The sequence below is a fragment of the Zootoca vivipara genome, chromosome 6 (assembly GCF_965207765.1).
Source record: "Zootoca vivipara chromosome 6, rZooViv2.hap1.1, whole genome shotgun sequence".
NCBI lineage: Eukaryota > Metazoa > Chordata > Lepidosauria > Squamata > Lacertidae > Zootoca > Zootoca vivipara.
This window is the reverse complement of record NC_142589.1, coordinates 24157229-24182108: the sequence shown is the minus strand read 5'-3', so window position 1 is coordinate 24182108 and position 24880 is coordinate 24157229. Positions and strand designations below refer to the sequence as shown.

The following is a 24880-nucleotide window of genomic DNA, read 5'->3' as shown; positions in this document are numbered from 1 at the left end:
AGGTCAAAGGAGATTCCTATGTACATGTGCATGTGTGAAGATTTATGAGCCCCGAAGTCCTGTTCTTGAATATAATGAAGCTTAAGGGCTCAGGATCTCCACACTGAGAGTCAACGGGATTTACTTCTGAGTAAATATGCATAGGGTTGTGCTATAAAATGGCACCTCTCCACACAGAAAAGCAGATGATTTTAGAGCAGTCTTGCTCCACTTTTCATGCTTTGTAACAAACTTTGCCGGATTTTTGTCACACAAACTCTCCTTCATTTGCGGTTTTCAAACAGAGGCTGCATGTCAGCAATTCTTTAGCTGTTATTCCTGCATAGCTGGGGTTTGGAGTAGATGACCCTTGGGATCCCTTCTAACTTGACAGTTCTATGATTCTATAGGAGAACCTTTGGTTCTCCAGATGTTGCTCAGCTCCCATCAGTTGACTTCTTTCAACTCAGGGATGAGCAGCCTGATGACCTCCAGAGGTTGCAGGACGACCACAACTCCCAGCTCCCCTGACCATTGGCCATCCTAGTCAGGGCTGATGGGACTTGGGAGTCTCGCAACTTCTGCAGGGCACCAAGTTGCAGAAGGCTGATTAAGCCTTTAATTAACCTCCGTGGCAACACGAAGTGATGCATTATTAGCAACTTTTTCTACACGCAGCCCCAAAAGGGTGATAAACAATCGCACAATGCACGTACCTGTTTTTATATGGGGGGGGGAGTGTAAGTGAGGTAATAAATTAATTCTGCAATCTCATTTTTGCAATGGCACCAGCCCTGATATGGATGTACATATGGAACAGTGCGCACACCCAAGCAGCTCATCTTCTTATCAACATTTCCCTCCAGAGACAACCATATGGTTGAAATGTGTTTGACAACTTATAGCTTCGTATTAGTCACATCAGGTTGCTTAGCGATACGTTCTGCTTTCAGTCCACACCGTATTTTATTTCTTATTGTGTTGGTTCATTCCAATTTTAAACAATTGGCGTGCAACAATATATTGAATAAAATTTTGCCGTATCTTAGAAATGCAGAGTTGGAAGAAACCCTAAAGGCTCACCTAGTCCACTTGCAATGCAAGAATCGCAGCTAATTTGCAAGACTTTTTGACATACTGTCTCAGTACAGAGTGATTAGGAACTATTCCTTCCGTCTCTCTCAAACACAGAGACACTAAACAAAAATTCGGGGAGCTGTGGTCCAATAACATCTGAGGTGCCGCCAGTTACTCATCCCTGGCCTAAAGAGTGAAACCAATGCCCTGTGAACACAGGTGTATGGACAGGTATAAGAGGACAACAGACCTTGCAGGTTCAGGTGTATTTCAGCTCTGAAAACCAAGACTGGAGACAATAAATAAGAGTGGATTGTTGCCTTTGTGGCCTGCCTCTCGGCTTCCTGCGGGCATCTTTGTGAAGTACAGTAGCAAAGAACTCCTTCTTCATGCAGCACCCAATTAAACTATGGAACTCTCTCCCACAGGGGGCAGTGATGGTCACCAACTTGGATGGCTTTAAAAGTGAATTGGGCCAATTCATGGAGGAGAGGGCTGTCGGGTTATTTTATTTCATCGATTAACAACAGTCAAGAGCAAACCTAACGATAAAGGGGGAGGGGATGTAAAAGTTTAACAATAAAAGTGTATCAGCCTGGAGAGACAAAAGTACAAAGATACAGTGCAGCTGCAAAGGAATGATGAAGCATACAAATTTTCCCATTACTGTACAAATAATAAAGGTAATGGGGACTACCAGCTATGCCTCTTCTGCAGCGGCAGACTTTGGTATTTCCAATTCCAGCAACATCCTGTGCTATGCCAAAATTTGGGACACCACCCCCCATCTTGCCTTCTGTTCTAAGTTGTTGTTGCGGCGCCCCCTGCAGTGCCCTCTCAGCTCAACACCCAGTGTAGAAGAAACAGTTGCGCTCCCCTAAATCTGCCTCTGCTCTTCTGGGGAGCCCACAAGCAGGACCTGAGCACTCTCCCCCTTCTGTGGTTTCTAGCAATTGGCATTCAGGAGCATTCATTGCTTCCAAAAGTGGAGGCAAAGCATAGCTATTCTGGCTTGTAGGCAATGATAGCTTTACCCTCCGTGATTTTGTCTAACCCTCCAAGTTGGTGGCTCTTGCTGCCTCCTGTGGCAGGGAGTTCCACAGTTTAATGACGCGCTGCATGAAGAAGGGCTTCCTTTTATCTGTCCTGAATATTCCAACGTTCAGCTTCATTAGATGTCCACGAGTTTTAGAGTTATGAGGGAGGGAGGAAAACTTTTCTATATGCATGCCATGCATAATTTTAATATGTTTCTGCGATTTCACCTCTTACCCTTTCTCAAAAGAAAAAAGTCCCAAACACTGCAACTTTCCCTCTCAGTGGAGTCGCTCCATAACCTTGGTCATATTGGTGGTTCCTTTTTGGACCTTCTCCATCTCTACAATCTCCTTTTTAAGGTGAGGCGACCAGAACTGTACACAGCATTACTCCAAATGCGCCCGCACGAGAGATTTCACCAACGACCTTATGCTACTGGCAGTTTTATTTTCAACTCCTTTCCTAACGATCCCTAGCGCGGGATTTGCATTTTTCCACAACTTGCCTCCCACTGCATCGACATCGATGTGTCGACATCTTCATCGAGTTATAGCCACTGATCGTATACTGGACTCGGTTTTCCAATAGCCCACCTTGATGTACTCCAAAGAAGCACGCCAAAATTATCAGGTTTGTTTGCAGTGGAGATCAAGCCGGCCAGCTGCCAGCTGCCGTCGGTCCTCCTCGCTCAGAAGCAGTCTACCAGACTTCGTGGAACGCGACCATCCTCCGCCCTGCTGCGCGAAGGCGCCTCCTCTCACGGCTCCCTGAACGATCCCCCACCACCTCACCGGCATCGCTGCTGGAGCAAGGGGGGTTGCGTACTGATAACGGGGTTCAGCCCCCCTATTAGCTCCTGGGGGTGACGTCAGGCGGGGCTGGACCACGCGACGGCGGCGGCGGCGGAGCGAGCGAGAGATATCGGAGAAGGCAACGCGCTGCAGCAGCGGCGGCGGCGGCGGCGGCAGGAGCAGCAGCAGCAGTAGCAGCAGCTGAGCCGAGCTGGCGGACGGGCGGACGGACTCCGGGAGCCCCGCCAGCGCTGCCCGGATGCCGTTGAGCCCGCTGGGGCTGAGCTTGCCCCGCTGAGGACCACGCTGCAGCGATCCGGCCGTCCCCACTGAACCCAGACGACCCCCTCCCCACCTCGACAAGGCTGACCACTTCCTCCCCCCCCTCCCCATCCACCCAAGAAGGACATCGGCGTCCCCCCCATCTTTCCATGGGTCTGGGGGGCTCCCTCGAGGCTCTCTCCCCCCAGCTGGGGGAGGAGTTGGACGGACTGCCCCCCTTGTAGAACCCCCCAAACGACCCTCCCCCTTCAACCTCATCTCTTCCCTCCCCGGAGAAAAAAACAAACCCAAACTAACTTGGGTGCACACTTTTGAGGGGGGAAGGCGCCATGCGGGGTCTGAACTAAGCAACCGGACCCCCCCCGTTTAATCCTTAGGGGTTGAAATAGGGGGAACCGCCGACACTCCCCCCCCCCGGGAAAAATCACCCCCCTCTCTTTTGGAAACTCTTCCTTTCTCTCTATTGATCACCTCCCTCCTCCTTGATCCAAACCTGAAAACCCTTCCCCTCCCGTCTTATCCAGTAAGCCCCCCCCCCAACCAAGCACAGATGGCTGGGGCTGCGAAAATTTGATCCCCCCTTTTTTCTGGGTTCCCAGACGTGACAATGTGGATACATCGGTTTTTAGCTACCAGGTAAGAGATTTCAACGGGCGTGGGGGGTGCTTGGAGAAGGGAAGGTGATATACGGATGTTTGTGACACAAATGCTTTCATCTGGTAAAATCTGGGGCAGGGTGTGTGTGTATGGGGGGGGGTGAACTTGGAAATATGGATATAGGTTGTTGGAAGGGCTTCAATATATATCTGCATGTTAAAAAGAGTTATTTGGGTTGGTGGAAGGATGTGGTGGTGACCTTCTGCTTAACTTCTACCCAGCCAAAGGGACGACGAAGCTGGACAGTTAGTCAAAGACTCTTTCCCCCCAGTTATGCCCAGACTTTTCTGCGGGTGTCTTGTGTGTGATTTGGGAGATTGGGATTTGCTTCCCTGGTTCTGGAAGCAGAGGCGCTCCTTGATGGAGAGGGGACCTTTGCCAGCAGCTCATGCCCAGGGACCTTCAGAGCTGGGGAGGTGGGCTAGCTTCCCTGACACAGTTAGAGAGCCCCCAGATCTAGCCAGCTCCGCGGAATCCTACGAGTGAGAAATTTAAGCTGTCTATCTTCCTCCTCCTCCTCTCCTCCACCTTCACTGTGTATATTGGGGTCAAGCACATTGCGCAGTTGGGCAAACATGTGTATTTATGTGGGCTGAGACAGTTCCAAGGCAAGAGTATCCCCCCCCCCACATCTCAGCTGGGGGAGGTTCCAAGCAGGATCTGAAGCTTTTCGATTGCCTGGTCCATGGGACTGGCTCCCAAGTAAGTGGGCACAGGGTTACAGTTCTCAGGGTCACCTGCTTAGAACAAGCAAAGGAGAAAGAGAGAGAGAGAGAGAGAGAGAGAGAGAGAGAGAGAGAGAGAGAGAGAGAGAGAGAGAGATGGGGGGGGAAGAGACGGGGGGGGGAGGGAGAGAGAGAGAGAACAAACACAAATTTCAGCCAGTTACAGTGTTCAGCTCCCAGAAGACTGCTGAGGAATGGAATATGTGCAGTGAAGTGATGTGGCAATGTGTGTATGTGTCCCTTTGTCCCTGTTCCTCTTGTAGGAACTTGTTATCCATTGGCTAATGGATGTACATGCAGAGACATGCGTGAATTGGAGCCATAAATTGCATGGGTGTTTATGCAACAGCCGCCACGCACACACCGGAACATGTGCCCAAGCACCTCCAATTGACACGGGCATCTTTGTTAGTCTTGGCAAGACTCAGGCGAGAGTTCCTCGGCAAAGAAGTTGCATTTTTCTAACTGGCTGTAGCATCAGCTTGAGATCAGTCGTGTATTATTATTATAGCCTTCAGTTCTCCTGCAATAGATTAAATGACTGTCTTTTGCAAGGACGGGTGTGCAAATTCCACCAAGGAACTGCAATCACACACTCTCAAGTTTGATGGCACAATGTGAAGGTGAAAGTGCTTGCCAATCCTGGGAGCTTCGATGTCTCTGTAGAGTGAAGGGTGTGTGTGGCGAGGAGTTTTTGAAAGCAAAATTGTTCTTCGTGTGTCTGTCCACTGGGATGCAGCAGACTCCTGGATTGGGGAGAAAGAGGGCAAAGGAAGAAGCTTGGTTTTGCACACAGACGTCTACCTGAGAGGGGCTTTTGGGGGGGGATGCTACTCCCATTTATGTGTCGAAGGAGATGGGCACCTCACAATAGGTTTGCGTATTCTTTGAAGCAATTGCTTGGTGTGCTTAGTTCTGCAATCTTGGTGAAAATGTTATTTCTTCGGGCAAAGGGATGCAAAGATTATACTTTCCCCTCTTCAGTAATTTTTAACTCTTTACATTGAACAGTACAAAAGGTATTGTTTGGGTGCTGTTGAATAAGAGTGAGTTTTCATGCTCTGTACCCTGACCAGGGTTGTATAGCTTTCTCATGGTCCTTGATGAGATCAAAAGATGAGCCAGCTACTGATTTGATGGTGAATCAGTACCTATTGTCATTTCCTAGAGAATTACAGAATTGTTCTTGAATCAGGTGGACCGAGACCCTGGCTCATTAGATCTGACACACAGAGCCAATTATATGCTATAACCTTCCTCCACCAGCGAGACTCCTATATTTCTGCTGACTTCTACCATGAGATGGGTCAATTGGTTCAAATTTGCGCCACCTAACATCTCATGTCTTCTCCCTATCTACAATAAACTGGAGAGACTGTTTCATGCCAAGTCAGTTCCTTGGTCCATCTCACTTGGTCCATCACTTTACACTGAGGTCAGCAACTGTCCAAGGCTTTCATCCCCTTAGGAGAAATTGCCAGCGATCAAACCTTGGACCTTCCTGCACCCAACAAGACACGGTCATCCTGGATGTGATGCTTTCTGTTAAGGTTCCTCTGTGGTGCCGATGTTGAATGGATTTGGTGTAGGCACCCTTGCTTTCTGTTCATGGCACATTTAAATCCGACTGGGTGAAATGGGTTGCCTGGTGAGCAAGGGGTTGATGTGCAGTCTGGGGGTGTCCTCTAATGTAAGAAAGCACCTGTGTGTTATGGAAGGGTGAAAGCAGTGGACTACAGTAGATGACCCTTCACTCTCATCCAGTTCAGCCAGCCACACTGACCTGTGATCATTTTGCCCACATCTGTTGCGCATTCATCCGCAGAGTCTCCAGATAGCGTGGTGAGGGTGGGATCTGTTGCCTATTGCCGTCTTAATTTGCTCCAATAGTCCTTTATCCTGTGGACAACATTTCACAATCTGCTCATGGATTTGTGCAGTGGGCAGGCAAATAAACTCCTACGGACGCAGGAGTTAATTGGGCCCTCAGTTCAAGAGCACTGGTGTGGAAATGTTATATAACACATATTTTGTTGCTGTTGCAAGAAAGGTATAAACTGATATTTGTGTCTATTCCCCCCCTTGCATTCAAAGGGAATGCAAATTGGGGAATGAGCTTTCCCCAAATCTTTTACATTAGGAAAGGTCTGTTTCATCTTCCTGCTTCATGTCTCATTTTTTGAGACATGGACAGCATCAGTGGGCATGTTTAGGACAGCAATCCTTTCTAACAATTATTTGCAAGTGGAGGAAGAAACCACAATTCTTCTTTTCCAAAATAAAGACACCGTCAAACTGTTAAGGCCAGCAAAGTATTTCTACAGCTTCAGGGTGATGAACCCCACACCAGTGCAATGGAAAGCATATGAAAAGCAGTAAATTTTCATGGTCATACAGTGAGGGTAGTGTTACGGGAAAATATGCCCCTATTTTAAAATTTATTCTTGTTTTTGTTGGTCCTAGTGCATTTTAAATCCTCCTGCTCTTCTGCAAATCAGTCAGTTTAAAGCAAATGCCCTTACTGAACTAGGGACACTGTCTGAAGCAGTGTTGTTGCATGTGTGAGATTTGCTTGATCTTTGGTGGAGACAGAGCAGAGCCACTGTGGCAAGTTGCCATCGATAGCCTTCTCCTCTATGAATTTATCCAATACTCTTTTTAAGCCGTCCGAGTTGGTGGTCCTCATCACCTCCTGTGGCAGCGAGCTCCATCAATGAATGGAGAGCATCTGGAAAACTCTCTCCAGTTGAGTTTTCAATGGGAAAAGTGGATCTGAATCAGGTCACCATGGCTAATTGCTGGCCTTTGGACTTTTACAAGGGGTTTTGTGCCAACCACTGAGAGGATTGTGCTCAGAAGAACCTGCCTATGCATGCAGTTTCCTATCTAGGGGGATATTGTAGAGCTGGAAAGGTGCAGAAAAGCGTAACCCAATTGATCAACAGGCTGTGGAGGAAGTGTCATAGCGAGAGCCAGTGTGGTGTAATGTTTCGAGTGTAGGACTAAAACCTGGGAGACCCATGTTGGAGTCCTCAGCCATGAAGCTGAGTGACCTTGAGTTAGTCATTGCCTCTCAGCCTAGCATACCTCACACGGTTGTTGTTGGGATTACATAAAGAACAGGTAGAACCATGTATGCAATCTTGAGTTCATAGGATGAAAAGGTGAGGTATCATTCCTCAATGGCATCTCCAAGTAGAACGAGTACAGCCCACTCCCTGAAACCCTGCAAAGCTGCCGATAGGGTAGGCAATACTGAATTAGATGGACTACTGATCTGACTTCCGGCTTTCCTAAGACACATTAGTTGGAGAAAGACTTTTCGGAGCCTTCGAAAAAGTGTTGCTAGAAATACTCGACATTGGAGAGGAGAGAGACAGACAGACAGAATATTCCCTTATTCCTTCTGGCGCGGAGGCATTTCAGAATTGAGTTTCCCTGGCTTATTACAAGCAATTCCAAGCCCCCCGCACAGCTGGCGCAGAACAAGCCCCCTGATGAAACTTGTTAGGAACAACAGAACACACACAAAACGAAGTACCCAAAATATTATTCATTATTGTAGAGCTAATGGGATGGTAGCTTGGGGCTAGTTTTCTGATCTTGAATGTTTGTTTGGTGCTGTAAAGAATGCGTTATGGAAACAGCAGGAGAGAGAACGAAAAGGATTTTTATTTTTATTTTAAAAAAGGAAACAACTCTCTCTCTCTCTTTTTAAAAGCCCCCTGATCACTTCCTTGCTTCGCCTCCTCTTTGAGCTACAACCTCAGCCTCTTGTAAGGCAGGTCCAAGCTGCAAATGTAAGCCAGTTTCAGCACCATGAGTTTCCACCAAGGATTTCAACACAAAGCCACTTGTGTGTTCCTGCAGAAGAGATAGAAAAGGGCAATAAAAAATGACCAAGGGGGAGAATTCTGAGATTTGTAGGTTGTGAAGGGTGCTGAGAGGTGTTACGAGGCCCTCATAGGGCTATGATACCCAGAATTCTGTGAGGAGATGGACTGATAGTTGAACCGCTCTGAGAATTGTAATTCTGGCTGGAAGAGGAATGAGAGTCTCCTAATAACTCTCAGCTCCCTTAAAAAGCTACAGTTCTGAGGATTTGCTGGGGGACGAATGGACCCAGAAACTGTTTAAAGTGGACTCACAATGTTTTAAATGCAGGTTGTGAAGCTGGCCTTTGTAGAATCTCACCGGGTAACTGCAGAGTGGGCGGAATTGAATCTAAGAAAGAGTAAAAGTGTCCATGTATCTTTTATATCACTTGAGGTTTTTTCTTCTTCTTCTTACAATCAAGCGGTATATAAATGTTAACACCTAAATAAATGAAATAAGAAAAATCCAAGAAGTCCATTTTAGGGCAAAGCCACAGTATAGTTGTAGTCAAGCTTAGATAATGGTCAGGTTCAAGGAAATACAGGGTAGAGCCCACCTGTTCAAGCAGACTGCGATTCAATACATTCGGAAGAACATTAGGAATAACTTTCTGATGGTAAGAGCTGTTCAACACTGGGACGGACTCCCTTAGAAGGTGGTGAACTCTGTTTCATTGAGGTTTTCAAGCAGAGGTTGGATGGCCCTCTGTTTTAGCTGTGATTCCTGCATTCTGTGGGGGATGACGGGACTAGATGACATTTGGGCTCCCTTACAACTCTACGATTCTATGAATACGTTTCCCAGGCCATTATTTATAAAATATGTATTCAAATGCGAATGTCCATGGCAAATGGGATGGAGCAGACTGATAGATGAGCCCACGCAGGTTGGGAAAAGGAGACTAGTTTGCCAATTTGGGAACTGAAAACCATTCTGATAAGGCTGGCAGAATTTTGCATGGCATGCACTTCTCTAATTGACACACACATTCTACTTGCCAACCTTTCGAGGATCCAATAACAATGGAATAACTTTTCCCTGCTGGAGATCCTGTCTCTTTGAACAGGGAGCCATTCCTCCCTCCCCCAAGCCTCTGAATAATTGCAGCAATAATGTTTGGAATCAGCACAGTGTTCCTTTGTGTTGTGTGTGCACATGCACACACACACGCACACACACAGAGTGAAGTGAGGAATGAGGAGCTGACTCAGTTGCTTAGCAGACAGCATCCCCCTTGCTGTCTTTTATTCAGAAGCGCCGGGGCCTTGGGCTGGAGGAGAAGGAAAAGCTGAAACAGCGACACACACACACACACACACACACACACAGAGATTCCCCTTTCTTGATCTCCGGAGAAGCGCTGTTTTGGCAGTTTTCGCTTCTATCCTCCAGCGGTCAAGCGGTTGTGCATTATGCATGCAGGAGGGGTGTGTGTGTGTGTGTGTGTGTGTGTGTGTGTGTTTAAAACCCTGCTGTCCATCTGATGTGCGCTCTCTCTCTCTCTCTCCCTCCCTGCTCCCCCCACCAAATTGGCATCCAGACCTTGTAACATGTGCTCTCCGTTATAGCCCAGCAATTTGGAGACATCCAGCGACGGCCTTTGGGGAAGAACGCGTTCCTTACTCATGCGTGTCAATAACAATTACACCTCTGATAGTTGTGCGTCTGTACACACGGCGACGCTGGCTCCAGTGCCCGTCTGCCCATCTGCTTGGGGGCTGTGGCGAGTCTTATGTAACCACCATCTGATTAAAATAGGTAATTGCTACAGTTTCTCCCAAGGAGGATGGGAGGGGCGGCTGGTGGGGGAATGGGGACGGGGGACATAATCTGCTGCAGAAAAGATTATGGCTGCGTCTTCCCTTAGCCAGGAATGACACTACCTCAGCTTAAGAAATGGAGTGTGGGTGAATGAAGCAGAGGCGCCTTGGTGACATGAGAGAATTCCTGGATGGAGATGTGGAGTGGGACATCTGGCTACCACCTGGAAAAAATATATCTTTGTATCTGTTCCTCTTCTCTTCCCCAGTAAAGCCTAGGTTGTGTGACACGAGGGTTTCTTATGTGACGTACCCTTTCAGTTTCCCCAGAGGCTTAGTAAGGACAGCAGGCCGGGCAGAGTGACACCAATGCAGCTCCACAATATGGTACATAGGTAGCCAATGTAGTGCCCTCCAGATGATATTTCATAGAAGCATAGCATTGCAGAGTTGTAAGGGACTGCAAGGGTCAGCTAGTCCAACTCCCTGCAATGCAGGAATCAGAGCTAAAGAATTCCTGACAGATTGCCATTCAACCTCTGCTTGAAAAAAAACCCTCCAAGGAGGGTTATTTGTTACATCTGTGTTCCACCTTTCCTCCAAGGAGCTCAAGCTGGCATGCAAAATTTGCCTCCCTCTCTAATTTAATCCCTCACAACAATCCTGTGAGGTAGATTAGGCTGAGAGGTCCCCAGGTCACCCAGGGAGTTTCATGGCTGAGTGGAGATTTGAACTTGGGTCTCCCAATCCCTAGTGCAATGCTCTAACAGCTGTACCATACTGGCTCTCATTTATTAAATTTCATCATCTCCAGCTAGCATGGTCAATGGTTAGGGAGAATGAGAGCTGCAGTCCAAGCTATCTGGAATGCACATCATTGACTATCCCTTGTACAATACATTTAGCCCTTCATTATTATTTACTGGGGGGAGTGGTGAAGCAGTGGCATGTGATTCTACCCAATTTCTGCTGTCGAAACAGCAGCTGCCACCTTTGTTTCTGCACAACTCATTTTTTTCCTGCTGATTCCCTGCAGAATATGAGCGGTGGTGCATGGGTTGCTATCTTCCAAGGGTTGGGATGCAGAAAGATTGGCTGCCCCCATGTGGAAATAACTACCTACATAAGAATGTAAGATAAGCCCGCTGGATCAGGCCAGTGGCCTCTCTAGTCCAGTATCCTGTTCTCACAGTGGCTGCTCAGATGCCTGTGGGAAACCAGCAAGCAGGACCCAAGCACAAGAACAGCACTTTCTCCTCCTGTGGTTTCCAACAGCTGGTGTTGGAACAGCATGACTACCTCTGACTGTGGAGGCAGAGTATAGCTGCCATGGCTACTAGACATTCATAGCCTTCTCCTCCTCCTCCATCAACTTGTCCAATCCTCTTTTAAACCCATCCATGTTGGTGGCCATCACTGCCTCCTGCAGGAGGGACTTCCATCATTTACCTGCTATACCAGCATATGGTGATATTTAGAGGGAAGTCCGTGAATGTGTTTGTTTACTCATACGTTCATTTCTCTCGCTTTCCGTCCCATCAGTGCCCCTCAAAGTAGCTAAGAAATCAAATTGGGGGAAAAGAACTATAAAGAATCAGAAATCCGCAGCAAAATGTGTTAACACAGCAGTTAAACAGTACGGCAGCCAGCTCTCAAAGGTGGGAGAACACAAATGCAGTTGTCATTCATAAGGAAGGCTTTATGATGAGTGGGTCCTCCTCCCGCCCCCAGTGTTTCTGATAGGCTGCCATGAGTCATGCTAGAGTTCTTCTCTCAACCACTAGGGGCTTTGGGTGTGCATGTTTTAAGTCCTACAGATAAGGACCCAGCTCTAGGGGAGGGGGGCGGAATTATAATGAGCTTTGGATTCACTTTATCGGAGTCCAGAGTATGCCAAATCTTATGGAGGCTCCTTAGAACATAAGGGGTAGCTTAGCAACAATGCTGTCTAACACATAGGCAAAATTTTAGGAAGGCATTCTGAAGCCAATAATGACTGTCAGCGAAATGCCATCTGAGGGGTGGAACGGGCAAATGGATACATCGGCATAGAGACTTCCACATTATGGGTGACACAGCTGAGAAGGCCCCGCCACATACAATTGGTGGCTGCAGGATCCATTAGAGACCTGGAGGTTTTTGAGCAGAGACTGGATGGGCCATCTGCCGGGGATTCTTTAGCTGTAATTCCTGCATCGCAGGGGGTTGGACTACATGACCCTTGGGATGCCTTCAGACTCTACAATTCTATAAGTATATAGTATAAATGGGGGGGAGGAAAATTTAGGGGAATTACCCAGCTAGGTCATACTCAGAGTAGACCCATTGACTTTCAACCATCGGCATTTTAGTAGATTTGTTTTTACATCATTCTAATTCGATCATAGTCTAATTACTTTCTATTATCTTTTCTTTGTATTGAGCTTCCTGCATTTTATCTGTGTTTCACTTTCTTTTTAAAGGGCATCTTGAGTCCCAATCTGGGGAAAAAAGGTAGAATATAAATATCATCCCCATTTAGGGCCTTTCTTCATGTGCCCTCTTCATGGGAGGATCAGGGGGTGGTGACACGAGATCAAGCCTTTACAGTGTTAGAATGTGGAATTGTGGAATGCTTGTGCCTGGTGCAATCATTTCCAGCCCCCTCTACGTTTAGGCACTAGGTAAATATTTTATCTTTACCTGGGCCTTTGGATTTTAATTTGCTAGGTGGCATTGTAGATTCTTTTGGTGGAGTGGGACCTGTAAGCTCTGCCTTTTTATCTGTATAGTTGTGCTTAGAGATGCTCTATTGGGTGTTTTTAATTCAAATATCTGAAGGGCTGTCACATGGAAGATGGAGCGAACTTGAGTTTCATTTGAAATTCAAACCAATGGATTTCAAATGACAAGGGTGGGGATTCCAACGAAACATCAGGAAGCACATCCTGATGATTCTTCTTTGACGATCACTCATATCCAAGTAAGATTGTCTTCCATAAACACGGTTTTAACAATGGGTCCGTAAGTGACTGTGGAGGCGAATTATGGATCCACACATCCTTCCACAGTGGGGGCATTGGTTTCCAGGTGGGAGTTGATCATGGTGTGGATTTGCCAAGCATGCCTTCCTCTTAGCACATTTCTCCCTTGCGCCCTGTGTTTGAGTGTCTTCAAAGCCCACGACACCTTTGATAAAGGTTGTTCTCCAACTGGAGCGCTCGCAGGCCAGTGTTTCCCAGTTGTCAGTGTTTATACTACATTTTTAAAGATTTGCCTTGAGACAGTCTTTAAACCTCTTTTGTTGACCACCAGCATTACGCTGATGATGAGAGCTGTTCAATAGTGGAACAGACGGACAACCCTCGGGGCATGGTTAAGAACCTCCTTCCTTGGAGGTTCTTAAACAAAGATGGTCATGCATTCCTGCATTGCAGGGTGTTGCACTAGATAACCTTCAGTTCTGTGATTCTACGTGGCACATGGATCTGTCTGAGGAAATGAACTTTGAGAGCCACTGCTGGGCTTTTTAAGTACCACTAAGGGGAGCTGGGCACAGAAACTGCCTCCTCCCAAGGTTGAAGGCGACCTCCGAGAGGAGGTAAAACCAGATGGTGGCTTAATCCTCCTTTCACTGACAAACTGTCCTCATCTCATATCTTAAAATTCAGGAATGCCTCTAAACAAGGCCCACAAAGACATGGCCCTCTGTGCTTTTAAAGTGGACTGTTTATTTTCCGTGTAGATCTGCAAGGCACCATAACCTTACAGAGCTCGAGGGAAGGCAGGAAGCTGTAGTTTGTACTGGCCAACATGCAGAGCTTCTTCTTTTTTTTAAAAAAAAAAAACAACAACCCTGAAATTGTATGGAAGGCTCATATCGCATTGCCAACTGCATTGTCTTGAGACGGGAGCTGCTGATCAATTCTGAAGAGCAACTCCACCAGGCATTTCTGACACAATGCACTTTGCAGGCAGGCATCCAGGACATTTTTTATTGTTGCTGGAAGTGTGTGTGTGCAGAGGAGGGGTGCTTGGGGGAGGCAATTTCTTAGCATTCCTTCCAGGAGACCATTTCTTACATTTTTGAAAAGGTTTGCCAGGCTCCAGTAAATCCTAGAATCCTTTTTTTCTCCATTCCCAGAATTAAAGAATTTGGGTCCACTTAATTTACCAGGAATGCCCTCTGGACATGCTCAGGCATGCTGTGGGCTTTACAGTAATGTCACTAGCGGTGGAAAAATCTGTCAATTTCAGTTTTTCTTAGTTTCTCATTCTGCCACCGTTGTTCACCACATTTCCACATCGCTTTGTTATTTATTCATCTTTAAAAGCTGCAGGATAATTCATCAGCATTTCATCCATGCATATTTCTCCCATTAAACATAATTGTTTTTGGTATGCTGTTCTGCTTAATATACAGTGGCACCTCAGGTTACAGACGCTTCAGGTTACAGACACTTCGGGTTACAGACTCCGCTAACCCAGAAATAGTACCTCGGGTTAAAAGCTTTGCTTCAGGATGAGAACAGAAATCGTGCTCCGGCGGCACGTTGGCAGCAGGAGGCCCCATTAGCTAAAGTGGTGCTTCAGGTTAAGAACAGTTTCAGGTTAAGAACGGACCTCCAGAACAAATTAAGTTCTTAACCCGAGGTACCACTGTACAGTTTTCGTATGTAATCCCCCATAGTAAAATGCATTTTTGTAAGTTATTTTCGCCAAGAATGCATTTTAAGTCGCACTAATTCAGGTTTGGGGCTTGGGGGCTTGGAGAACTGCATCACAACATTTGAAGAGGTGAGAATTTTGTAGGATGCCTACATCCTGGTTCAGATATTCTTTCTGGAAGAATGAATTAGGGAGAGACACATTAAAATGTGGTCTAATTCCCACCCCTGCCCCCATTCACACAAGACTGCAGAATAAGACCTATGTGTCCACTCAAAATAGATGTGGGAGGCAAGCAGGGAGAAAGGGCTTTAGGAGCCAAAAGGGGAGGCATAGAAGCATCCCCAGAACTTTTAAAATGACAAATAATACTCATCAATTTGTGATCTTGCTCTAGTATCAATTTTCCCACTTCATCCAGCAAGCTGAGGTTAATCTCAACTATGGTTTGTTTAAAACTTTAAACCATCACCTATGAAGCCAACTTCTTTCAAGAAACCATTATTTATCTATGGTATTTTTACTGCACTCTTAGCTGAAAAGGCTGATGAACTGGGGGACCCATGTCCTCATGCTTACCATGACAAAAGGAAATAGGAGGGAGGGGAGAAAAAACAAGCTCTGATTACTGGTTCCTAAAGTTCTTAGGTGGGATGGAAACAGCTCAGGGATAGGAGATTGTCTCTTAGCAGGACCGATGGAGTGGTCCTGCTTCCCTTCTCTTCTCCCTTGTGCTGTAGCCAGATGGGAAGCCTGCTGCCAGGTGACAGTTGATAGAGGGATGAGTTTGATGAGGCCGACTTCTTCTTTTCTGCGTGGTCCTACTGCCCTCCTAATCTTCTGCTGCAGAATGAGAGAAGAACAAGAGGCTTGTTGTTCAGGGCTCAGCCTCTCCACTCTCAACCTCTGGTCTCTCCCCCTTCCTGCATCAGTGCTTTTTTTCAGCTCCTAAGGCACAGCAAGCAAGACAGTGCAGCCAGTTGCTGCGTCCTAGAAAATGGACTGTCCTTCACTTTCCCCCTTATCAATTAGCGCTGATTACAACAGATGCATGTATTGGGTTTTTTGCCTGATAATCCAATGGAAGGATAGCCAGCTCTCTAGCCAATCTAAGAGGTGGATAAGATTCCCCCAGGGGCCCTGAACATGCCATGACAGCAGAATGTCCAGGGGAAAAAGAGATACTCCAGTCCTTAGTAAATGCAGCCATTATTTCTCACCAGTCACCACAACGACCCAAGGGTTTAAAACGGAACGAGTGTTGCTGAGTCTCTCTCTCTCTCTCTCTCTCTCTCTCTCTCTCTCTCTCTCTCTCTCTCTGGCGTTCCAGGCAATCCCAGCCAGGCTGTAACTGCTGCAACCATTTCTGAGGGCTTTTTATTATAAGCAAATAAAACAACAACAGAGTTTTATGGAATTTAGCCCCAGTCTCTCAGCAATCAGCTGTTGACATCAGCCAAGTGCTTTTAGCAAACGAATCCATTGCTGCCGTGGAAGTGGGATTTAAGGAAGAGAGCAGCTAGAACTTGCTCTCAGGCACTGCTTTATATCTCTATAAATGGAAACTGAAGAGCATTGGTGTTAACTGAGAAGTTCCACGCTAGAGCACGTATGTTCCAATTGCCCGAGTTTAACCAGGGCAGCCCCTCTTTTATCCTTTGGGGGGAAATGCTTGTTAACGTTCCCTTAGAGTGGTTTCTAGTACCGATGTCCAATCCCAGCTCCCTCCAGAGAACATATAGGGACATCTGAACATCAGAAGAGGTGTATCAAGTCAATGGCCCAGCTAGGCCAGCATCCTGTTCTCACAGGATGCCCAGATGCTCCAATGGGAAATCCTCAAGCAGGACCCGAGTTCAAGAGCACCTGGCACCCCCATGGTTTCTAACCACTAGTGTTCAGAAGCATTGCGTCCTCCAACCATAGAGGAAGAGCAAAGCTTTCTTGTCTAGTATTACCTCCCTTTGTCTGTCCTGAATCTTCCACCATTCAGTTTCATTGGAGTTTTCATGTTACAGGAGGAACAAAACTTTATCCACTTTATCCATGCTAGACATAATTTTATAAACTTCTATTACATCACCTCTTGCTAACGTAAGAAGTCCCAAATACTGCCCGAGGCATTGAAGGTTCAGTGAGCAGATGGTAAGAACAGCAGCAGAGGTAGATATAGTCCAAGCAAGTGCTGAGAATCCCATGAGGGTGAGGATAATAGATGGGGCAGAGTCCCGGATAACAAGGACTATGGGAGACAACATTTTCAGGACCATGGACAGGTCATTGCTTGCACCAGCTGAGGGATGCAGTGGTGGCCACCAGCCTAGACAGCTTTAAAAGAGGCATCTGGTTGGTCACTGTGAAAACAGGATGATGGATTCAATGGGCCATTGACCTAATCCAGCAGTCTCATCTTATGTTCTTATGACTTTCTGTAGGCTTCACAATTCCAAGAGTGGAAAAGGAATGATTTGGTACACTAAAAGCAAGAGAAGGGGTCTGCAGACCCAACAGGATGTGCAAAAGATTTCTTAAACGAAATAAATGCTTTCATTTCATTCTTTTTTTCTGGGAACACATTAGCTTTAATTTTAATTTCTTTTTTTCTTAAACTGTTAATGAGATGCAAATAATGCCAGCAATTCTGACTCACAAAGCAATTAGATCCCCCCTAAAGTTGTGTGCCCAACAAACCGGTACAATATTTTTGAGTCTTTTGACAAATAGACCAAAAAGAAAAAAGAAAAGAAAAGAAAAGAAAAAGCTAAGGAAAGATGAAGGAACAGCCATGGTGACTCATGTTCACCTTTTCTCCCGCTGCTGTAACAGAGATCATCCTTGCTTGAAAAACACAGCCTGGAACGAGACAGCTTAGAGGAGATGAATTTCTGAGCTCGCTCCTTTGTGTATGAGAGAACAGTGGTATTTTTGCAGTGGTGGGGAGAGAGTTAAATCGGAGATCCTTGGTTTAAAAGTGAATGTATTGTGGGTACACAAGACTGTCTCTGTACACAAAATTGCCAGTTTGCCCAGGCAGGCACATGCCTTGAGCCTTTGTGTAGAAATGTTGCAGCCTCACAAATCAGTCCTTCCACTGGTAATGGTTTCGGCTGCATTTGGTGACTAGATAATGAATGATTTATGGACAATGACCAATGGTCATGGAAGACAAAAGTTGTAGTCCAACATCATCTGAGGACACCACTTTGGGTATCCTGGTTCTAGAAGGATGAAAAGGCTGTAGTGTAGCACCACCTTGACATCAGCATAAGTGCCAGGGAGAGATTCCACAATGGTGGAGAGGGGCACTGCAAAGAAGGCCCTTTTCTCTAGTTACCCCCTATCATACCTCTAATTGGAGGAGATACAATCAGAGCAGGGTATCCTTCGGAGAAGCAGCAGGAAGTCTCCTCTGTCCATTGTGCTCACACAATCTTTTTAACTAGGGTTGCGGTTCTCCAAGTGTTGTCAGGGATCCTAGCAGTCCCAGTCAACATGGACGATGGATATGGGTGGTGGGACTTTTTATCGCCAAAACAGTTGGAAAGCCACAAGTTAGTCACCCCTGATTTAATCACTGAAATAATTCACTATCAACAGTCTGGAAACCATGCCTTATGAAGAACGGTAAAAGTAGCTGAGTATAGCTAGCCTGGAGAAGAGAAATGACATGAGAGTCATCTTCAAATATTTGAAGGGCTGTCACCTGGAAGATGGAGCAAATTTGTTTCTGCTGCTCCAGAGGGCAGGCCCTGAACCAATGGATTCCAATGACAAGAAAAAGAGATTCTGACTAAACACTAGGAAGAATTTTCTGATGGTAAGAACTATTCAACAGTGGACTCACTTGGAAGGTAGTGGACTTTCCTTAATTGGATGTTTTTAAACAAAGTTTGGATCGCCACCCATCAGGGATTCTTGAGCTGTGATTCCTCTTAGGTAAAGGTAAGGTAAGGTAAAGGACCTCTGGGTGGTTAAGTCCAGTCAAAGGTGACTATAAGGTACGGCAGTCATTTTGCTTTTCAGGCCAAGGGAGCCAGTGTTTGTCCACAGACACCTTTCCGGGTCTTGTGGTCAGCATGACTAAACTGCTTCTGGCATAATGGGACACCGTGCCAAATGCCAGAGTGCATGGAAATGCCATTTATCTTCCTGCCACAGTGGTACCTATTTATCTACTTGCACTTGCACTTTTGAACTGCTAGGTTGGCAGAAGCTGGGACCAGGAAACAGGAGCTCACCCTGTCCCGCAGATTTGAACCGGTGACCTTCCGATCTGCAAGCCCAAGAGTCTCATGGTTTAGACCACAGCACCACCCGTGTCCTGCCATACAGGGGCTTGGACTAGATGACCCTTGGTATACCTTCCAACTTCTACAATTCTGTGATTCACAATGGCCCCTAGGGTGCCCTGGCATGAAATGTTGGTGACCATATACAGAAGAAGACAGGGCTCAAGACATTAAATAGTTTAAAATAGGAACTGCAATATCTTGGTGCAAGATTGTATGTTCAAGCAGGTTAACAGCAGTTTACAATCCTCTTACAACCAGCAAAACATGTCTTCTTCCTTCTTGATTTCCTCCCTCCTTCCCTCCCTACTCTCTCTCTCTCTCTCTCTCTCTCTCTCTCTCTCTCTCTCTCTCTCTCTCTCTCTCTCTCTCACACACACACACACACACACACACACACACTTCCAAGCCTACCAGTTTTCTGCTTCTGGCTCTGAAATTGATTCACTTGTCATGCCTTGGGGGCAGCCTGTAATCCTAGTGACTCACCCACTTGCTCTAGAAAAAGAGAGAGGATAATGGCACCTGCTCAACTTTCATGCATGGTTCAGAAGATTAATTAGCGGATGTGACCCATAGGCAAAGATCGCCACACAACTGCCTTTGTTGAGTGGACAGTATTCTGCAACGTGTTGGGGTTTCTCTTTCTGGATTTCCTTAGCAGAATTCTCTCTACTTTGAGAAAGTCATGGACTGGAAAATTGACTCTGGGCTGTGGACCTGAATTAGTACTAGTAGGATTTTGCAAAGTCCATCTAAGGCACCCTTTGCCCTGGGTTCCTTGGTGACAGGATGGCATGGCAATGGCAAGATCTGCCAGAGGAGGAAGAACCAGAGGTTTGGGCAAGTGCTAACTTGGGGAGAGAGTCCTGCCATATTTTTGCCAGATGACACCACAGGTTCCAAGAGCAGTTTTGTTCTACTTTTCACAATTTGTATGATTTTTGTTGCACATACCCTTGATAAGGGAGTCGTGGTCTCATGTCTCATTTTCTACAGCTAGCCCATTCTTTCAAAACATTTATAGGCTGCCCTTTGGATTTAGAGCCAATGTCAACCATATTTGTTCAATATATTTCTTTAAAGAAGTAGAATAATAGAATTATAGAGTTGAGAAGGACCCCACGACTCATCCAGTCCAACCCCCTGCAAAGTAGGGGAATCAGAACTAGAGAAACCTGGACAGATGGTTGTCCAACCTCTGTTTAAAAACCTCTGTTGAAGGAGAGTCCACTACCTCCTGTGGTCGTCCTTTCCAAAATTGCTGGAAACCACAGGAGGCGATAGCGCTCTCATGCCTGGGTCTTGATTGAGAGTTTCCCAGAAGAGGCACCTAGCTGACCATTGTGAGAACAGGATAGTGGACAAGATGAGCCATTGCCTTGATCCAGTAGGCCCGTCTTACATTCTTACGTTGTTAATATTTGCAGTATTGCTGCTTTCACCTCATCATTTTTCTTCTAGCCAAAATGTGGGAGCAGGTAAAATATAAGAGAATTGATCTGTCCCTCCTACTGTCGACTTTCTGTCCTAGGGAAAGCAAGCTGCTGTGAACATAAGAACATAAGGAGAGCTTGCTGGATCAGGCCAATTGTCCATAATACTCCAGCTTCTTGTTCTTACAGTGACCAACCAAATGCTTCCGTGGAAAATTCACAAACGGGACCTGAGCACAAGAGCTCTCCCTCCTCCCGTGGTTCCCAGCAACTGGTATTGAGAAGCATTGCTGCCTCGTGGGTCAAATTGCTTTTGGTATCCGCCTCCCCCCCCCACCACTACAAACCTTAAATGCTGATTTGTTTGCTTTTGGTACAGAGAGATAGAGCTTGATGGCTGGGTAGAAAAATTGGGCTGGCTTCTGAATTGATTAGACAGACAATAAACATGTGAGAGAAGGCCGGGGACTTCTCAGGCAGGGCAGAGCAACCTGTCAGAGAACGCTGGCTCATTTTTCATCGTCTGGCTCCAGGGAAATGGCACGTTCCTCAAGCAAGCCATATCTATCAGCGTCAGCCTTGAGAATGCGAAAGCACTAAATCTCACCACATCCCCCCTCCTCTTTTTTGTTCATCAAGAAGTAAGCGGAGGGGGGAATAAAGACCTGCCTAATTAATACTGCATTATTCTGCATTGGACAAGACATTTCAAAGGAGGACAGGAAAGCATTTTCCAAATTGTAGAAATAAATATTGGAGGGAGGGATGCTGATGCATCTCCCAGGAGAATTAAAGAGGCCATGGTTTACAAACTGTGTATCATTTAGCTCAGGCAGGCCTCAGGCTCATGGGATCTGCTCTCACACACCCCTTTGAGATCATGGACACCCACTAGCCAAAGCTGAGTGCAAAATCATGGCAGGGGCAGCGCCAGTCACAAAATGGTGGCCCACAGAGTGAGAGTCCATTACATACCGCATTGGTTGTGATCACCTGCAATGTCAGATTTACATTACAGTTACAGCATTCAAAAGCAATGAAACAGCATGCTGCCCCGGGCACTCTTAACAAGGGATGGGGGAGAAATTTGATCCATCTTGCATTTAAAGGCAAGCCTACCCAATTCTTGCTTTCTGAAACAATATGCCCACCAAAACATAGCCACTCTTTGGAATTCACACTTCTTTGAACTATGCAGAGCAAGTAATGTGTACAAAATGTGTATAATTGGGATATAGTGTCTCTAATATGCATATCTTAGAGAAAATAACATAGAAATGTGCATTATGTTTGGCCAAATTGCTTTGCAAAAATGTGCATATTTTGCAAAATTGCACAATAACGTGCACTCATAGTCACAAAGTCCCATTTTTTTCAGCATGGATTGGGCAAGTAAGTTTGCATTGGAATGTAGTTTTGTTGTTGTTGCTGCTGCTGCTGCTGTTAAAGACTCAGAAGTCTGAGACACTTGCTGATCTATCGCAGTTCGCCTAGAGATCCACCGGTAGCTCCTGGTCTACTTTCCGCTCAGCTCTGCTTTCAGGAACCCATTTCCTTTGCTTGCCAAGTGAATAGATCCCTGCCATGTTTTCCGGGTGCACTCTCAGTGACTCTATCACCCACAATTTATTTGCTTGCTCCCCCTCTACAAAAAATAAAATAAAAAAATCTTAAAGCAGCCAGGAGAATATCGAGACATCAAAAAATCTACCCCTGCAAAAAAACAATTTCATGATAACAGCAATCATATAACAGCAAGCGATAGCAAGTGCAAAATCGATAGAGAAATAAATCTGTACCAGCAATAGCACACAACAAGCAACTCATAAAGCATATCAATAATGTTACGCGCACCACAAATACTGAGTTGTGAGAGTTATGGAATGCCAGTGCATACCTTGGGTTTGAAGGTCAATGGAGACTATGAGCATGAGAACAGTGGACTTAGCATCACCACTCACAGAATCATAGCCTTGTAAAGTTGGGAAGAACCCAAAGTGTTGTCTAGTCCAACCCCCTTCAATGCAGGAATCACAACCAAAGAATTCCTGACAGATGGCCATCCAACCTCTGTTTAAAAGCCTCCAATGAAGGAGAGGCCACCAAATTCCAATAGAGTCCATTCCATTGTTGAACAGCTCCTACCATCAGAAAGTTCTTCCTAAAGTTTAGTCGGACTTTCCTTTTTTGCAGTTTGAATCCATTGGTTTGGGTCCTGCCCTCTGGAGCAGCAGAAAACAAGTTCACTCCATCTTCCAGGTCACATCTGGGAAGGCTATTGTGGGATAGGAGAAGGAGGTGCTGCATTGCAACATTTGTTTGAGTGGGGACCAGACAGGGTGGTGGGTGAAGCAGCTGTGAGGTGTTGCTGAATGGAGCTTGTGTGCAGTCAGGGAGCTGCCCCAATGCAGTGCTAAGCTAGATTGTTGTCCTTGGATGGGGTGGAGGGAGCTGTCCAGTGGCTGGTGCTGAAGTCAGATTCAACTGCCACACAGAATGGAGGAAAGGTCTCATCTTGGCAAAGGCAGAAAAATGCCTTGGACCATGGCTGGGTTCCAACAGGGCTAGCAAGATACTTCTGGGAAGCTTACATTGGGTCATGGAGGAAGCAGTCCTTCCCCTTTTTTGGTTCCCAGTACCTGGCAATCATATGCATCCTGCTCTTGTACATGGAAGTTCTACTCCTATCACTGTTAGTAAGAACACAAGAAGAGCCCTGCTGGATCTGACAGATGGCTGTCAAGCCTCTGCTTAAAGACCTCCAAAGAAGGAGACTCCACCACACTCCTTGGCAGCAAATTCCACTGTCAAACAGCTCTTACTGTCAGGAAGTTCTTCCTAATGTTTAGGTGGAATCTTCTTTCTTGTAGTTTGAATCCATTGCTCCGTGTCCGCTTCTCTGTAGCAGCAGAAAACAACCTTTCTCCCTCCTGTATATGACATCCTTTTATATATTTGAACATGGCTATCATATCACCCCTTAACCTTCTCTTCTCCAGGCTAAACATACCCAGCTCCCTAAGCTGTTCCTCATAAGACATTGTTTCCAGGCCTTTGACCATTTTGGTTGCCCTCCTCTGGACACATTCCAGCTTGTCAGTATCCTTCTTGAACTGTGGTGCCCAGAACTGGACACAGTACTCCAGGTGAGGTCTGACCAGAGCAGAATACAGTGGTACTATTACTTCCCTTGATCTAGATGCTATGCTCCTATTGGATCTGACCAACAGATGAGAAGCCCAGCATCTTGTTGATCACATTGGCCTATCAGAAGCCAATGAGAAGCCCATAAGCAGAGCCTTGAGGGAATAGCCCTCTCCTATATCCAGAACAAGGCTGGTTCTGAGCATGTGATGGGTCTATACAGTATATCTCTCTTCTAACCACACACGTTTGGGGAAAGAGGAAATGGCTTTCCGAAGCAAACCTGAGGTTTCCATTCCAGCTTGAAATAATGCACTGTGGCAATGAATTAATTTTGGCATCCAAGGTGAAGGCTGGAACTCTGCGGCTGTCAAAGCTGCTGTTGGTCAGTAATCTGTAATTAACACCCCTGCCACTTGGGAAAGAAAATGCCTCGGAGTTAGGTCAGCCAGATCAATATAGCAATGAACTTGAGTGGCGAGGCTGCTTAAGGAACCTGATTCAAGAGCGAGGGAGGGAGAGAGAGAGCAAGTCTCAGAGGGCCATTGAGATCATGCTTGAATACTAGCCAATTGAAATGCTCCCTTGATGAGGTGGTTGGCACTCTCCTGTGGTTGGCTCCTACACTGCATTGGTAACAGCTGGAGTCGTGGAGAATGTGGGCAGGAAGATGCCACAAAAGAAGTGTCAGAGCACAGGGCAGAACCCAGCTCCATTCCTCCTGCTCATCAGTAGGCATTATGAACTAGCAAAAGTAGAACAATAGCAATAATAAAGGGCAGCTCTCTTCCCCCAAAGATCTTACAATCAAAATTTTGGAAGGGGGTATTAAATCACCACCACCACCACCATCATTTTGTTATAATTAGCTTTTGCATCCCATCATCTCCCACAAAGTCACAGGGTGGGTAATGCAAAGGCCACATTCACTCCATGCATTTAAAGCACCAAGCTGCAACTTTAAATAGCCATGGCTTGCCTCAAATAATTCTGGGAGCTTCAGTTTTTTAAGGGTGCTGAGAGTTGTTAGGAGGCGCCATCAAAGAACTACAATTCTCAGATTTCCCTGGGAAGGAAGGCTTAACTGTTGAACCACTCTGGGAATTGTAGTTCTGGGAGGGGACTAGCGGAACTCCTAGCAACTCTCATTGCACCTTAAATAAAACAAAAAACCCACAG

At 46.2% G+C, this 24880-nt stretch overlaps 1 protein-coding gene across 1 annotated transcript in view; it reads left to right on the top strand.

Annotated features, from left to right (window-relative positions):
- The first annotated feature begins 3017 nt into the window (after positions 1–3017).
- Positions 3018–24880, top strand: part of AJAP1 (adherens junctions associated protein 1) — a 96976-nt gene continuing 75113 nt past the window's right edge. Inside the window, exon 1 of the mRNA XM_088671080.1 lies at positions 3018–3803. Within this exon, the coding sequence (XP_088527206.1) occupies positions 3775–3803 (29 nt within the window). The 5' untranslated portion in view covers positions 3018–3774. The remainder of the gene's footprint in view (positions 3804–24880) is intronic.